This window comes from Brachyistius frenatus, unplaced genomic scaffold, assembly GCF_029030835.1.
Source record: "Brachyistius frenatus isolate BFR_SWC_R1_liver_20210118 unplaced genomic scaffold, ASM2903083v1 Contig_8, whole genome shotgun sequence".
In the NCBI taxonomy this organism is placed as follows: Eukaryota; Metazoa; Chordata; class Actinopteri; family Embiotocidae; genus Brachyistius; species Brachyistius frenatus.
The window spans coordinates 4,574,521-4,592,835 of NW_027210607.1; the positions used below are offsets into that span (position 1 = coordinate 4,574,521).

At 42.1% G+C, this 18,315-nt stretch overlaps 1 protein-coding gene across 1 annotated transcript in view; it reads right to left on the reverse strand.

Annotated features, from left to right (window-relative positions):
* The window catches only part of cdh23 (cadherin-related 23), a 175,983-nt gene that overhangs the window by 121,792 nt on the left and 35,876 nt on the right, over positions 1–18,315 (reverse strand). Inside the window, exons 4-6 of the mRNA XM_069690023.1 lie at positions 10,380–10,522; positions 10,061–10,108; positions 9,593–9,685 (exon numbers count right to left, since the gene is read on the reverse strand). Of these exons, the coding sequence (XP_069546124.1) occupies positions 9,593–9,685; positions 10,061–10,108; positions 10,380–10,522 (284 nt within the window). The remainder of the gene's footprint in view (positions 1–9,592; positions 9,686–10,060; positions 10,109–10,379; positions 10,523–18,315) is intronic.

Sequence of the window (18,315 nt, forward strand, 5' to 3'; positions counted from 1 at the left end):
GGGTTATGGCATTGGAAGGCATAAGCTACAGACAACCAACATTTTAGATAGATGTATAGATAGATATCGTGACAAGATCCTGAGGCCCACTGTCATATCATTCATCTGCTGCCATCACCTCATGTTGCAGCATGGTAATACGTGGCCCCGTGTCACAAAGATCTGTACAGAAATCCTGGAAACTATAAATATCCCAGTTTCTGCATTGCCAGTATACTCATGTCACCGATTAAGCAGGTTTGGGATGCTTTCAATGTATACGACAACATGTTATAATTCCTACCAATATCCAGAAAGCCATTGAAGAGGAGTGGAGCAGCATTTCACAGGCCAAAATTACTACCCTGATCAAATCTATGCAAAGCAGATGTGTCGCACTGCATGAGGCAAATTGTGATCACACCAGAATTCCTGGGTTTTGATCTTTTACTTCAACTCATGAAAGATTAACAGAAACAAAAGTGTTACATTAACATTTTCGTTGAGTGTAGAAGTTTAGTGTCACCAATTCTGTATCTGACTAAATGTAAGATATGGGCGCAATCTCCCCTTCTACTCGTGAGGAACAAACGTTGAGTAATGGCCAGGACAGTGTTTTCCACCAGGCATTTCCAAGCTATTGCGCTTAAGAAAATGAGATTGACGGACGGACAAAATGTAATGCCTCTGTCCACTGCTGCTGCAGTGTGGATGCATAAAAACAGTATAAACAGTATTGTGGTGGATTTTTTTTTTTTTTGACTCTCCACCTAAGTTGTTGATTGAATCTTAATTTTGAATGTCTAATCAATAGGAGTATTGATTTGTGTGATATTAGAGTACAAAGTGTATACACTGAGAATAGCTGGAGTACGTATCAATCATGAGTCAGCGTTAGATATTAGAAAAGCTAATCAGGGTGTAGTCCAATGTACATTGTGCCATGGAGCAGTGGCTGGTGAGGAAGCAAGAATTGTCAAAGAAAAACCCATTGTGTCAGGACACATGACATGACAGCAGATGTGGGACCCCAAGGATAAAGTCCAGGCTTTAAACAGTTTAAAAGGAAGTTCTTGGCACTTCAGCTTCAGTTGCTCTCGTGAGAACACTCAGTCTATTGAAACCTTTGATTTTCAATAAACCAACATTGCATCAGACTCCAAAGACTCTGTGTATGATTATGATGACTACAAGTGGTGTGAAGGGACCAGGGCATCCTTCCTTCCTTAGTCTTCCTTGAGCCTGTAAAGTGTCTTAAACACAAAGTGTTAATAAACCTCTAAGGGGCATGAATGTGACTAAAATTGTCATGATTTATGATTGAAAGAAATAGAACATTAGATTGAAGAAAATCACCTTCCTCGATCCCTTCAGTTTGTGGAGCAACAAAAGCTGATCTGCTCTATAAGAAGAAAAGCCTAACAAGATGATGCTAGACACATCTCACTGACTAGAATGACAGCCTGAAAATGAAGCGAATATTTTGCGAAGTTGGGATGCAAGTTGGAGCCTAAACATCTGTTTGTCACATTAATTAGTTGGGAAGTTGTTTGTTGTGGCAGGCATGAATGCCTTCTAGAACATAGCTTTGCAAAATTTGGGATCTTAGGTGTAAATTAAACAATAAAAATAGTGGCAAAAAGAAAAAATTTATAATAATGATTTTAACAATAAGCACTGTTTTTAACTGCTATATGAGTCCAAGTCAGTCACAAGGTCAATGCACTGCTTATGGTTAAAAAACCCAATTAGCACTGATACTATGTTAATAATATACTGGGCTGCATGTAGAGAAATACCAACAAGTAGAAAAATGTAGGTGGCAACAGCACTTCTTTTTCAGTCTCACCTTTCCTCAATACTTCTCTATAAATCATAGTTTTCCTTTAAAGCTTCTCGCCTTACCATCTCAATTGTTGAAGTGACAGTCAAAACTGATTTGAACAAATTGGAAAGGCTCTATTAAGGGAAATCTAGCCACGGTCAGAGAAACAGTGAGGAGGGGGATACAGTCGAATTGAGAGGGAGGAGCATATCGAGACAGAGGAAGACAGGGGGAAATAATGGTTGAGGAATTTGCATTAAGCCGAATGGAGCCCTGGTGAGGTTGCAGGCGTGACTTTTAGCCAAACAAATATTTTCCACATGTTAATTTCTTTCTTCTCTCAACAGAGCATTGTTCCCATAATCATGCTAACATACACACCATGAAAAGCCACAAGAGGTCTGTCTTTCTTTTTAAACACCTAAACATAAACACAAGCAGCTGCAAAATATGGAGCTACTGACAAAATGCACAACTGTCTCCTATGTTAGCAAAACCTTGTCAGGATTCTCAATTCTGCCAAGCGAGTGTTAGAGGGAAGGAGAGCGCCAAAGGCAGGGTGGGGGTGGAACAGAGGGGTGGGAATCACACACTTGAAAGAAAGGGAGAGAGGGAACGACAGGTTGATTTATTCAAACAGTGAGGAGTGGGTGAATCAAACTTTAATGGCTTTTGGGAGCGCAAGCCTTTCTCTCTCTCCCCTTTCAATTTTGCCCCTCACTCCCATCTTTCCTGGTGTGCTGCCACCTTCCTTCTCTCACTTCTCGCTCTCTGTCTCTGTCTCTCGTTCCAAAATACACTTTTTGATGGTCACTCACAAACACGAGCCCTCCCTTTTTTTGACAGACAAATCTCCGCCCCATCTCTGCGTAGCACGCAAATCAAGGTGCTCTTCATGCTCAGCGGGATAAAGTAAATGACAGAAAGATAAAGAGAGGAATAGGAGGTGATTTACCTTCACGAGTGGCAGCGTATGTGATGCCCGGGCAGCATTTGTTGCGTTAACCCCTGGACTGGAAAGGATGCGCGGAAAAATTGTTGTACGGGCCCAACAATCTCTTTGACAACTCACTTAAGCAGCTATTTGCCCTAGAAGGCTTACTGAAGTCTACAGCTCCACACACTCAAAACAAACCCCATCAGTGAAATGCAGAAACTTAAATGTTTCTGCCTGAACTATGTGAACAAACAGCTGGTAAACATCCGGGCTCTGTGGATAAATTGGCCATATGTACGGTATTTGTTTTGTTAAGTTAGTGTAGGAGTTAGATTAGTTTCTAGAGGATGATCATGTGCTGTGTTCTAATCAGTGCTGTCAGATGTAATCATGTGGCAGATGGAGAAAATTTAAGTTATATTCAACACTTTCTTTTTGTCTGCATTTATTATTCAATATAAAAGATATGATGCAAAGTAACAGCTTTTCATATGCAATCAAAGCGGAGACAACAACTTTTGCTTCAAATTAGATCCGGAGCACCAAATCTGTATGGTAGAAAGTTAGAAATGATGCCTGAGGTGAGTAAAATATTGACTGCTTCCCATTTAACCTTCTCACTTTATCAATATTTTTCCTTCTTTCTCCCTAAATCCCTCCAACTCTCCCTATGGGGCTCAGGGTCTTAGTGTCAGGCAGAATTGCCTTTGAGGCCTGCGCCTGTCAACCAGCCACCACTCAGCTCAGTAACCACTAGATTCAATTACACTATAGCAGCAACCAGGAGTCACAGATGATACAGGAAATCATAATGGGTTAAATCCAGCTTCTAGGAACCAGAGAGTGTGTTGTACTTCATATAGAAAGTGTGTTTGCTGGCTTGTGTGCAGCTTATGTGCAGAGGGATTGTTACAAATATTTTATGACTGTAATTTCAATATACATGTATTGCACCAAAAATAAACTTGCTTTTTCTCGTTTCCCAAACAACTTTGCAATTGCACAGACATTAGTCATCTGTATACTGTCGGTGCTGCCGAGGAGCTGAAATATTTTTTTGTTCTGTAACCAGGTAAACAAATTACCTTTAGATGCTGTAAGATGCAGGGCAGAAGGTGATAAAAGATTAGGAATTGAATTTCGGCTTTCAGAAGTGAACAAAGGCAAAGAAGAAAGGAATAGAACAGATTCATCTATGTTCTACCTGACAGCGACAGAGGGCACATCAAATAGAAGGTGCCTCTGTTTTGCTGCCAGAGCCCACATCAAGCACTAAACAGCTCATTCACAGGCGTAACAGGAGCTCTCAAACACCCTCTGCCAATATTATCTAAAACATGAGTGCATTCGTGTGTGTATTTTGTGTGCTTTGTGCATGAAATGCTGTCATAGTATTCATCTGAAAATTGTTTGGAGGAAGTAGTAGCCAGAAGTTGGAAGCTGAAACGATGATGGTTTGAATTAGTCTCTTTTGCAAAACTACCATAATAGCTGCTTTAGTAGCGTGCCTGTTATCCAAACACACAATTATCTGACGGATGAAACTGATTAACCAAAAAACCCCGAATAAAACAGGGTAAAAGGCAGTTATTTGTTTGTGCAGTTTGAGTTTCTGACAAGCAGTCCTGATGCTATGCCTCTATTAAAAACAAACCGAGTGCAGAAACTTTCTTGTATCAAACCAGAACGGAGGGATTTTCTTTCTTTCGATGTCTGACTTTCACCCGAGGGGTTTCCACCTTGGGCAGCCCTGTTCTATAACATCAGTCGTAGTTCATCAGAGCTTACTGTAGGTTAGAGAGGGACATTGAGATATGGCTGATAGAAAATAGAGGCTGAGGAGGGATTTGCTCACCTGCCTGACATACCTGAGAGACAGTAAACAGATAAAGTTTGGGTATCTATCACTTGGAGCCTCCTGCCTGTCTGCCTGTTTGCCAATACATTTAATCCATCTATGTGCCGCATTACAGTGCTAGTCTGAAGTTGGCTACACAATCTCATGTGCATCATTACTGTGTTATCGAAGGCAGGATTCCACTGCACTGCGTATCCACTGTAGGGAAGGATGAATTAGAGTATTGGCAAGAGGATGAAAAAGAGATGAAATTTAAATTCTGCAATGCAACCTGTGTAAGTGGAGGGGATAGATAAAAAATACAACTTCAACAAAGTTACTATGGTCACTAGAAACTAAGTATGGATTATATCTGTAAACTATGAATAAATAAATCATGTGAGGTGAACGTGTATCATCCAAAAATGTCATGAGAATCCAAGAGACTACAAGTACACAAGAAAACTGTGTGTTTGGTCGGGGGCAGCTGATGGAACCGCAGGAGATGGCACACACCGGGCACATTGAGAGAAGTTGTTAGTGTTGGTGTTTGATATTATCACTGTGGCACTGACAAAGCGACCAACTCCCAGTGGGGAGTGTGAGGGTCAGCCAGCTGGGGAGGGGAGGAAGGTGTGTGTGAGTGTTTGGGAAGGGTTGCTCTATATTTGGTCTCACAGTTGCTCAGACTGCAGCTCTGTACTCTGTACAGACGCACACCTCGCAAAACATTTTGAGTATGTCAATAGAGGGCTACCTGTCGCGCTGAGGGAATGTGAAAAACACCTCTCAGTATGTCGAAGGCTCACTATATCATCACATCCAATAATATATTTGGGTTGTGGCCCATCTGCTGTTCTATCAAAACATTATTTTGGGTGATAGTCGTCGCTCTTTGTACCCAGTCTTTGCTGCTGGCTGCTGGAGTGTGCGGATGCTGTAAATCTGGCCAGCTCATTAGCACTGACAGAGGGAATGCTAGCCGCCCACCTGCTCCCCTTCACCCTCTTTATGGCTCTACAAATTAAAACGACATTTACACACACTCTCCCCCGCTCTCACTAGTGCACTGCTCACCTTGCCGCTCACATTGCTTCATCTGTGCAATGCTGTTCAGGCCCACCTCAGAATACCTCCTGCCCTGACTATTCCTCTGTTTCAACAGCCCTAAAGCAATTTGTGTTGTTTATTTTTAGCTTCTGTCATCTTTGTATGTGTTAAATCTCTTCATTTGAATCTTTTGTCTCAATGCTGCTTCTTTACTTTTACTGCACCGTCATCCTACACATCAATCACCTTTCCCCATCTTTTTCTCTGAGCACTAAAGTTCAACAGCTCTATCTAGTAGTGCTGATGGCAGTCTAACCCCCGTTACTGTGGCATGTCCAGTGAGTGACAGCATGATGAAGTGATGTCACAGCGTGTTTGCTTTGCCCGCCAGAGGTCAGTTAGAGTCACAGAGGTAATGAGGCCATAAAAATGCAGGTAACGAAAGTTGTGGGGAAACAAGATAAGGTGGAGAAAAGGGTAGAAGAAGGGGATACAAGCTACGATGAAGAATTTACTTACTCCTGAATGAATGCAACTCCCAAAACTGGCTCAGGCTTTAAGTGGAAGAAGTGGAAGGCTTCATAAAGAGCTATGTGTGTACAAATTGGGCTTTGTGCTGCGTTGTTATCGCAACACAGTCATGGAAATATGAATGAATTTGTACGGTCTTATTTATCGAGAAAGGCACACAAACCAATTCACTGAGATCTGTGATAAAACATATTCACCTGCATTAGTCTCATACTGTGCTCACAGATACAGTTATATTTTGCATTTACAGCTCACTGTTACAGGCTGTGGCTATTTCCAATGCACAGAAATGCCTGTGAATTGAGACTCTCAGATATCTGTAGTGTTTTAAGAATATATTACCACATCCCATTGCCTCAATAAACAAGCTTAAATTGTATAATCACTTGGATGGCAGGATTGACATAAGCAGTAATTCAGTGAGTGATGCAGCAGCTGAGGGTCAAACACAGCCCTGTTTAATGGATTTCTCGAGCCTTGACTGAAGCCTATTGTTTGCAAAGCTTGGAAAGTCCACATGTGGACTATAAGTGAGTCCCACACAATTGAGCGTGGTTGCAATGGCCTGAGAGAATCTTCCCTGGTGGGTGATCTCAACAGCCTCGTCTAAACAGTCCTCATTTCTCCCATTTATTTGCCTGACTTTATGGATTGGGGAGAGAGAAAGCCAGTGGCTTTGAAGATTTGGTGAAGACTCAGGAAGGGGTATGTGCTCAATATAAACACAACAAGACATGTGGACCTGTGTGCCTGTGTGTGCGTGTGTGTTTGTGTGTGTGGATTTCAGCCCCTGTTTGAAGTCCTCCACTCCACTCTGGCAATTACTTCATATCAAGGATTAGATGAGGGAGAGGGCATAGAGGAGACACAAAGATGGAAAGAAGTGAGAGCTGAGACGGGAGGTAGTAGATTCAGAGAGAGGACAGAGAAGCGAGAGAAGCTGAGAGGAGAATAGAAATTGAGGTCCACACTGCAGAGGGTGTTTTCTTTCCTATAAAGGAGGCTATACACACTCTCTAAAGATGAGCTGGAAGACAACTCTTCAAATCGTGGGAAGATCACAGGTGTGGAAAAACACAGCAATTTCCAGTGTGGCAGAGAGCAAAATACACAATGAATAGTTGATGATTGCCATAAATTTGATGTAGTCACCATGCAGTTACAACTGTTGAGATGAATTTCATACATGCTTTCTTATTGTTTCTTAAAATTTAGGAGCAATCCATTGTTGCGCAAAGTAGTTTGAAGTAGCTACAGTGGTGCTTGAAAGTTTGAGAACCCTTTACAACTTTTTATATTTCTGAATAAGTGACCTAAAAAAAATCATCTGATTTTTACACAAGTCATGAAAGTAGACAAGAATAATCTAATTAAACAAATGAGACAAAAATATTTCACTTCGTGATAATGAGGTGTGAATGGGTGCCTTCTTTTTTTCTAAAGAACAGGGATCTATCAAAGTCTAAGCTTCCCAATATGTTTGTGGAGGTGCATCCTGGCACAAACAAAAGAGATTTCTGAGGATCTATGGAAAAAGAGTTATCATCAAGCTCGAAAAGTTTACACAACTATATAGAGTTTGGGATTCACCTAGCCCACAGTCAGACAAACTGTATGCATATGGGGGATATTCACGGCCCTTGATACCCTCCCCAGGAGTGGTCGACCAAAAGACATCACTCCCGGAGCAAAATGTGAAATAGTGCATGAGGTCACAAAATAACCCAAGGTAACTTCTAAAGTTGTTGATGTTCATGAGTCCACCATCAGGAGCATACTAAACAACAAACGGGTGCAGGTAGGGTTGCAAAGGTAAAGCCGCTGCTCTCCAAAAAGAACAAGGCTGCCCATCTGTAGTTTACCAAAGATCATGTGGACAAGCCAAAGGGATACTAGAAAATGTTTTGTGGTCAATATAAACACAACAAGATATGTGACAGATAAGACCAAAATATAACTTTTTGTTTTGAATGAGAAGCATTATGTTTGGAAAAGGAAAAAAAAATACTGTCAGGCATACGAACTTTATCCCATCTGTAAAACACGGTGGTAGTAGTATTATGGTTTGGGCCTGGTTTGCTGCATCGGGCTGGAGCAGGTTGTCATTATTGATGCTGTATTTAAATGAGGGGTTTGCGTGCGTTAAAGTGATTCCAGCAATGGAAAACAGCAACTGCAAAAGGAATCTGATCCCATTGAAATTAAGAAATATAAATATAACAAGAATAAAACGCTATATAGGAGATTATTAGCAAGAAAGTCAATCCTGTGGGAAAAACAAAAAGGCTTGATAATAAAACATCTGCAAAAAAAAAAAGAGGAGGGACGGTGGATGAGATCCTCCAACAAAAACCAATCAGTAGGTCCAGATCTTTCTGTGATGAGCAGATGACTTTTCATTCAGTTCCTCGTGAGTGCTCGTGAACCTCATGAAGCTACCTGTGAATTCTGCGGGACGCATTCAGGACCTGTGACGGCACACCTGAATAACAGGACTGGGTGGGATATCCAAGCAATGACCCAGAGGCAGGAAAATGCCAAGTCGTAAGAAATTTTGAATATTGCTAGTATTTCGTGGCTCCTCCTTGATATTGGCTGTCAATCATCATTCAGTTCATCATTCTTTATTTTCCCTGCGTCTCCTTCTCACCACAATAAGAGCAACTGTCACTCCAGATTTGCGAATCTGATTAATACGTTGCTTTCTTTCATACTAAACTACACACGCAATCACTTCTCCTATTTCTACTTTCAGGTTTAGTAAATATCATTGCGGGTGCTAAATTGTTCATTTGCATGTTCCCTCCCAGTATTTTGCACCTTCAGGTAGAAATGCCCAATATTACATATGCATGCAAGGCAAACACGCAAAATGGACGTGTTAATTTGCACATTTGAAAGACGCAATCCTCACTGCACGTCGTTAGTAGATCTACTTGGACATTTTTTTTGCGGGTGGTGTTTGCACGTGATTTTAGGCATGCAAACCTTTAGTAAATCAGGCCCATAGTTGTAGTTGTTGCTGCTCAAAGGAGGGTCACACCAGACACTAAATGCAAAGTTTCACATACTTCTGCCACTCACTGATATGCAATATAAATCAGCAATATAAATCTTTTCCATCAATAAATAAACATACTATTTTTGTCTCCTTTGTTTAGTTGGGTTGTCTTTATCTACTTTAATGGATTGTGTGAAAATCTGATGATGCTTTAGGTCATATTTATGCAGAAAATTCTACCACTGTATTTCTGAAGAAAGTGTTATTTTTACAGGTCATAAGTTTTTCTGTTAGCATCATTAATATGATGCCCATAGAACAACAAATGATATTGAACTTTTCCTATATCTAATGATTTTTCATTTTATAAGAGTCTGATTCATATTGATTTGACTATGGATGCACTCAGTGAAGAAGTTCTGTCGTCCTTACCTCTGGAATGTGGACGGTGTACGGCTGCCCGTGGAAGTTTGGCGCATTATCATTCACGTCTCCAAACTGGATGTTTACTGTGTCTTGGACCATCTGAGGGAGGAAACACCTTGGTAAAACAGTTCCAAAGCCACCTCCTCACATTTCCTAGCAGAGAGCTGTAGTCACTGAAAATGTGCATTAGGCACAAGCCAAGATTCAGAGTGAAAGAAAACAGGACAAGTGTGTGATAGATTACCCGCGGGGGAGAGTAGGTTGAACGTCAGTATGTTTCAGCAACTAAATTGCATTGAGTGAGACAGGTGTCATGTGAGGATGAGAGGAATGAGGGTGAGGATGAAAGTGAGAGACTGAAAAAGAGATGGATTGTGAGGGCCTGTGTGTGCCATGTGGTCAGGCTAGATCCAGGATGTCAGCATGCGAAGAGATGTGTCATAACTATGATCACAGTATAAACCTGTCTCTTACCCCGTGAGGGTCTTTCACGTAGAATTCGACATTCATGTCTGACTTTGTCTGGTGGAGACAGAGACAAGCATCAACACAAACTTTGCATGGACATGTAACACAAAGAAGCAATAGCAGAAAATCACACAGAGCAATCTTTCCTTTGTGCTTCATCTTTCCTCATGTTGCACTTTTCACTGCGCTTTCATCATTTGATAATTTACACCCCTTCTCATATTTTCAAAATTGTCCTGTGTGTCTTTTCTTGTATCTTGTGCATATGCTTTGTTAATGTGTGAGCAGCAGTTCCTCAGTATGTGTGTTTATTTGGTGTTCGTACCTCGCGGTCGAGTTGCTGTCGAAGCCAGACCACACCAGTGTCTATGTCCACAGAGAAATACCTCATGGCCTCTTCTCCTAAAATCCCGTATTTCAGGGGTTCGAATTCGTGATCAGTGGCCCTCAGCTGGGCCACAGATGAACCTGTCAGAGAGAGTCAAAGGTCAGAGGGCCCACAGGGGCAAAGACCAGGGCGAGAGCTGGGATTGATGTGACCAATTTGAAGAGCAATGGATTGTGGGATCACAATTAGTGCATATTTAACTAAAAAAATTAAGGAACTTGAATCGTCTCAATCGTCAAGAGGAAAAGAACTCACAAACATATTCAAAGCCATTGTAACACTCGTATTATGAAAGGTATTATTAAATTAAAGTATAAATATATTTGTATGTTTGACCTCACAATGCATGCTGGGTCACACATTCAGCTGCCCTTTAATAAAAAGGGGCTACTGAGGTGAGTGCATGGACAGGAGAGTAAATACACAGATCATACACACATGCAGTGATTGCATGTATCGACATACATACCACTCACTCACCACTCACCACCACCCCACACCTTCCTCCTTGCAGGTACTTGGTCAGACAATAGAAGTGAAGCCAAACTAAATCACGCCTGTCACCCGTGCACCAAGCTCCCTAACACAGCGACCAATTAGGCTTCACAATCACACGCCCCTCTCGTTTTATTAATACACCCCATTTTCCTATGAAAGGGTGGCAAAAATGACTAATTAATATAACGATTTATGAACCCGTCTCATTGCAGTATAATGAGATTTATGCTAATTCAGCTGCTTTCAATATGAGTTATAATTTGGTTGAAGACTGTGCAAATTAAGCATTTTACCTCATAGTCATCAATAATAGCCGGGTTTTTTTCTCCCTCCTTTGGGCCCTCTCGGCTGTGAAGAAATTGTCTTCTCCATGTGGGTAGACATACACTTGAGTGAAGGATAACAAATAGTCATGTGAGACTAAGACTATGTATAAGAGCCACAGTCATGTGAAAGATTAACTCCTACTCTGGAAAATAACTAAGACCAACATTTATAAGCATATGGGTTGAACTTTTTATTCAGATTAAGAGCAATTATGCAAAATGGAGAGTTTATTTCAGAGCAGTCTGCACTAAAATATGTTGTTTTACAGAATCAGTGTGCAGTTGTATATTATGGTTTGTTCGTACATTAAATGGCTTCAAATTCTCTATTTTCTCAGGCTCCTTTGAGTCAGATTTATTTTAGTCATTGTTTTGTTTGTTTTTTATCTTTGCCCACAGTTACAAACATTAACAGAGCAAAATGGCTGTACTTAGGTGAAGACATATTTTGTACTCAAAAATGGAAATGTTTGAGGATTAGGGCAAGGAATGGAACTTATTGTTAATAAAGATAATATAGTTGTGTGTTTTGGTAAATGAAAGTGATGACTTTGTCAACTAAGGAACTAAGGGAGGAATAGATTTAGATTTTTCAATAAAATTATGATGTTTGAATGTCAGTGAAACTATGGCTCTCGCTCAGACTCTGCAGCAGTTTAGATTCTGGTTGAGTAGTAAAACAGAATCCATAATAGTTTACGGAGGATCACACTTGATTTTTGACTTGGATGCATTTTACATTATAACACCTTACTTCACGCTTCCTGGACTGGAGGCTCCTCTGCGTGCAACCGGTTGGCTCGCCTCTACCAATACTTTGCACGTGAGGCGTGTAGGAACATGTCAATTGTAGTGACTTCTGATGTGCGACATGTGACATGTTTAGGGAACATGGGTAAATTGTCTATCGACCGATAGACTGCACGTGAGGCATTTCAAGGACATCTAAATTGTTCCTGGGTTACAATTCCACCCTCTAAACTGCATGAAATCTTTATTAAGGCCTCGTTAACAGAAACAAATATTTTTGACTGGTACCATTAAATGTAAAATTAGGACCTACTTTTGGGATTAGAATTTGGGTTGAGTTCATGGTGGACTGAAGATCAGAATAAAGATAAGGACCAAAGTATTCGGGTTCGAGGTTTGGGTTCAAACACTGCTGTAATCACGAATGTGTGTGTGTGTGTGTGTGTGTGTGTGTGTGTGTGTGTGTGTGTGTGTGTGTGTGTGTGTGTGTGTGTGTGTGTGTGTGTGTGTGTGCATGTATGTGCGTGTGTGTGTGGTGTAGGTATATCCTTCTAATGCGTATCTGTAACACTGTGGCACCAAGCCCTTTCCCCTGACAAATGACGCTATTTAGCAGCAAGTGATGCCAGTATTACTGTTATGAATGATACAGTGCACATTAACATTGCCCCTCCCCTTCCCCTCTACTCTGCAACACTGCACTCATGAAAAGAGCAATGGGCTGGAGGAATCATCCCTCTACTTCACCTTTCTCCTATTGCCCTCTGAACCTCCTACTTTCTCAGCAAATCGTCTCTTATTCTTCTTTATTTTAGGCTTTTACAGTCTTAGTTTCTTTACTTTAGTCTTTCACACTGTTTCTTGTGTTTCCTGTTTTTTAAAATTACTCACGTCTTGTGGTTTCAGACACTTTACCCCCTTCCCTGTGTGTTTCCCGCCTCTGTGATTGTCTACTCCATCCCGATTAGTTTCCCCTGTTGCTCGACATGCTTCCCTCCCTGGTGTATTTAGTCTTTGTGTTCCCTGTTCCTGTTGTCGAGTAAGTTTCCGTGTTCCTTCCCAGTGAATCATTTCTGTTTGGATGTCAGCTTCTGGGTCTGTTAGTTACCATTTCTGTTTTTGGACCTTGTCTTTTGGATGCAGCACCTGCCGGCTCCCTGTGGTTTTGTTTGCCTGTTTGCTTTAATCAACTGCTTCCTGTGTGGTGTGTTGGGGTCCTATCCCTGAACGTTCCTGACACAGACAGTAAAGTGAAATCAGGAGAACTAAATCAGAGCCACTGTAAAAAAAAACAGGGTAAGCACAGAGACTGAAGCTAAACAGTCACCACACTGTCCTCCTGCTACATCTGGAGATAGATTCTGGATTTATTGAGCCTTAAGACCCCTAACCCATTTCATATTACTCTCTCAAACTGTGGAGGCTCCAAACACTACTGAAAGAATGCAGCAATAAATGCCCAACTGTGCACATTAGCAGCCCTAGTACATTTGAACTGAATGATGCAAATATATAATACATAAATGTCGAATCTTCTTCAGGGGAAACTTAAGGAAAGCGTTTAAATGGTAGAAAGTGGACAGCAGAGAATGGGTAAAACCTGCACAATAAAGAAGCAGAGTGTGAATAAATCTTAAAAGGAAAAGAGGAAAGTCTAGAGGAGGTGATATTTGTTAAAGGGTGTAACAAATACACTCCATTACGGTAAGCACTTCTCCAAAAGTGGGACCTCTGCATTAAGACAAAGTGTTGTTGCTTCACTGTGTCAGGGCTGAAAAACACACTGCCATAGAACACACACAATGACAAAACCCAGAGGGGCAACAGACTGGAAGTGAGGAAGAGGAGAAGAAAAGAAGGAAGACTTGCAATCTATACACAGCAACACCTGCATGTTTTACTCAGTTCAACCTTTTAGGGAAGGCGAGGGGGCCCGTGGGGGAGCTAAATCAGCCGCTGGAGGACATCAATCCCTGCTGGATCAATAGGAGTAGCGCATGGTAGACGGGAACTAGCCTCGGCCCTGTCCCGGGGCCTCAGGCTCAAGAAAGAAAAGGGGCTGTAGGCCAAAGCCCTGTTTATTATGTTGGTGACATCTCCAGACCTCTCGTTCATCTGAGTTCTGATTCACTGGGACAGGCACTGTCAGCACTGCAATTTCAGCCATGCTGTGAATTACGGCTTTGAATTTTATGGAGCACCCGGGCTTAATGGGTATATGGGCAGCGCTTAGCTGTCCACCACAGCAGGGCCAAAGAAGAAAAGATGAAGCCACCTCAGGACGGTGTTGAGACTGGCTGACTGTGGACCGCAGGGTCGATCGTCACCTGCTCTGTATAAATACTTGATGAATTGTTTTGAGGCAGGGCCAGCGAGACTCAGGGCTGAAGTCATGCAATCAGTAGGCTGATGAGTCAGTACGATGCCACTCATGTTACTATACTGCGTATCCGCTGACAAAGAAAGCCTTCAAACACATCAGCAAAGCCAAGCTGAAGCCACGCTGCTTCGCATCAATCATTCCCATCAAAGATTCACACATGTGAACATGTTTTTTAGCGAACTGGCAGCTTGAGCTCATTAACTTGTGTATTTTTTACTTTAAAGAGGAGCATTTGTCATTTTATGGATTGCCACATAAAGAAAACTAGAACACTGTGCACTCTGTGGAGGGAAGCTCTAATGGACAGCCTTCACATCTGTCACATAGATGAGCTGTGATTATTAGTGTGACTCTATGTTACAACGTTGTGTACGTTTCAGCATCTGATCCATCAGGTCTGGGCTGATGGGCACCAAGCTAAAGAGAAAACACACAAAATCAGGTCCTGCTGATTGACTGGATGCCATTATAACAAAAAGGGTCTGCTGCTTGCACGCCAGTATTAGAGTGAGTGTATGTTGCCGTCTGTTTCAATCACTGCATTAAAATTTCCATAAAGTCATAAACGGAGAGTGAGGCACACTCGTGCATGAATCCTCTTTACTTTTGTTAAAAATTAGAAACAGGAATGCACACAGCAGACGTCACTACAATGTGATCACCGCATTTAACTTGAGCTGAAACACCCAAGGTCGGTGTGAACTTTACTCGGTTATTCATGACTGAATAGTGAAAATATGTGCTGCATATTAGTATTGATCAGGCAGAATGTACTTCAGAGCCCAGAACCTCTGCAGTCATACTTGTGTACGACCCCAACTCTCTCAGTCAATCGGGCTCGTAGTGTATGAAGCTCTTTGGGAGTAATTTATGAGTCAGATTCCATCAGGGGATTTAAGTCATTGTTTCAGGCTCATCCTTTTAAGAGACCTCTTGGGGACACATGCATTAACGTACACCACCGCCTCCAGTCAAGCACAGTAAATTAATCTTTCTTCCCTTCCTTTAGAAATAAGGTGGAAATGAGCTGAAATCAACTCATCACTGCTTCCTGTGCCCACGGTGCTGTGTGCTGGTTTAATGTCCACAGATTCAGGTGGCTTCTGGGAAGCCAGTTGAATGTGGAAATAAACTAAGCAGATCTACCTGGAATGACAATAATGCAGCGGTCAGAAACGGAGTGTTTGGATGTCCATTTCCATACAAAGAGAGGTGTTTGTGTTCAGGGGGCATCTTTAATAGCTGAGGAGAGGATGCATGCAGATAGCTTATATTCCTGTAGGATGAAGACAGCCAGGGAGACTGACAGTAAAGCATTTCCCCCAGGGTGGTCAATTAGACAGCTAACAATAAAGAAGATGGAAAAAGAGAAGGGTCCCTGATTATGTTTGCAAGCCTTTATGTCTCAAGTAAACAAATGCAACACGTTAGCAAATTGACACAACTGCTATAGAGGAGTAGAATTTCCTTATTAAATATGAGACATTAAGTATAATTGGAGTTCTTTAAAATGTAATTTGGCTTTTGAAAATTAAAATTTATCACAGAAATCCTTATATTTTAATAGTTCCTTTGAAACAAGGCATTAACCATATTCTATCTAATTACCCATTTATTTTACCTGCTCTCTATTTTTCACTGGCCTTCCCTCTTTTTGTGTGTGTATTTATGCGTGCATGTGTGCGTGCACACATGTTTGTGACATCAATAACCGTGATGGGGAAGACAGCCGGAGACAAATAGTGCCCGGGGTCTGGCTGTAAGTGACTCCTGTGTTTCAACAACACACACCACGAGAGTCCTTGGGAGGCTGTGTATTAATCCAACAGATTTATGACTAAATCTGTCATGGATGAGAGGAGAACACCCTTTGCCGTTCCTTCAGCCATTCCTGAGAGAAATACACACCACCGAAACCACACACTCAAAATGTGTGTGTATAAGGCTTTTCAGTTAACAGACTGTACATACTCAGAAACATAACACACATGCTTTTATGGTATGAAAACAACTGATACATTAGGGAAAACAGATACAACACTTTGAAGTAATAACACAAATATACAGACATTTTCTGAAGGTTATCTGGTATAAAAGATAAGTAAAATGTGTCATTGACAATAACAAAGAAACAATGTTATTTTGCTGGTGAGTATGGGGTATTATATGTACTGTTCATTTATGTGGCTGTCAGAAACTCACTCAGAAAGACCAAACAGGAGGAGAAAAGTCTTGAAAACAAATGGTTTATGCACCTGTAGCTTAAAAGCAAAACGCTCTCTGTGCTTTAACCTTGTGAAAAAAGAACAAAGCGAAGACTGTGGTCTGTTTTTATTTTGGTTCTGGCAAATTTGCAAAAGGGGAGACATCAAGGGTTTTTTATGACACTGTTCAATGATGTATGTCATCAAAATCTACATTATGAATACTTCAAGTAAAAATAAAAGCAAAGTAAAACAATGCACATGAAGTGAGACCATTAGGAACTTCTATAAATACACTGCTCAATAAAATAAAGGGAACACTTAAACAACACATCCTAGATCTCAATGAATGAAATATTCCAGTTGAAAATCTTTATTCATTACATAGTGAAATGTGTTGAGAACAAAATAACATAAGAATGATCAATGGAAATCAAAATCATTATCCCATGGAGGTCTGGATTCAGAATCATACTCAATAAAAGTGGAAAAATCAGATCACAGGTTGATCCAATTTCTGTGGAAATTCCTCAAGACAGTCAAAATGAGGCTCAGTAGTGTGTGTGGCCTCCACGTGCCTGTATGCGCTCCCTACAACGCCTGGGCATGCTCCTGATGAGACCACGGATGTTCTCCTGAGGGATCTCCTCCCACACCTGGATCAAAGCATCAGTCCACTCCTGGACAGTCTGTGGTGGACGTGGCGTCGGTGGATGGAACGAGACACGATGTCCCAGATGTGCTGGATTGGATTCAGGTCTGGGGAACGGGCAGGCCGGTCCGTCATCATGCAGGAACTGCTGACACACTCCAGACACATGAGGCCGAGCATTGTCATGCATCAGAAGGAACCCAGGGCCCACTGCACCAGCATATGGTCTTCCAATGGGTCTGAGGATCTCATCCCAGTACCTAATGGCAGTCAGGGTACCTCTGGCTAGCACATGGAGGGCTGTGCGGCCCTCCAAAGAAATGCCTCCCCAGACCGTCGCTGACCCACCGCCAAACCGGTCACGCTGGAGGATGTTGCAGGCAGCAGAACGTTCTCCACGGCGTCTCCAGACTCTGTCACGTCTGTCACATGTGCTCAGTGTGAACCTGCTCTCATCCGTGAAGATCACAGGGCGCCGACGGAGAAGCTGCCAATCTTGGTGTTCTCTGGCAAATGCCGATCGCCCTGCACGGTGTCGGGCTGTAAGCACAGACCCCACTTGTGGACGTCGGGCCCTCGTACCACCCTCATGGAGTCTGTTTCTGACAGTTTGAGCAGAAACATGCACATTAGTGGCCTGCTGGAGGTCATTTTGTAGGGCTCTGGCAGCGCTCCTCCTGTTCCTCCTTGCACAAAGGAGCAGATAGCGGTCCTGCTGCTGGGTTGTTGTCCTCCTACGGCCCCCCCACGTCTCCTGGTGGACCGGCCTGTCTCCTGGTATCTCCTCCGTGCTCTTGACACTGTGCTGACAGACACAGCAAACCTTCTTGCCACAGCGTGCATTGATGTGCCATCCTGGATGAGCTGCACTACCTCAGCAACTTCTGTGGGTTGTAGACACCTCATGCTACCTCTAGTAGTGGTGAGGTGGTGAGGGCACTGGCAAAATGCAAAAGTGACCAAAAATCAGCCAGAAAGGATGAGGACAGAGAAATGGTCTGTGGTCACCACCTGCAGAACCATTCCTTTATAGGGTTGTCTTGATAATTGACTCATTTCC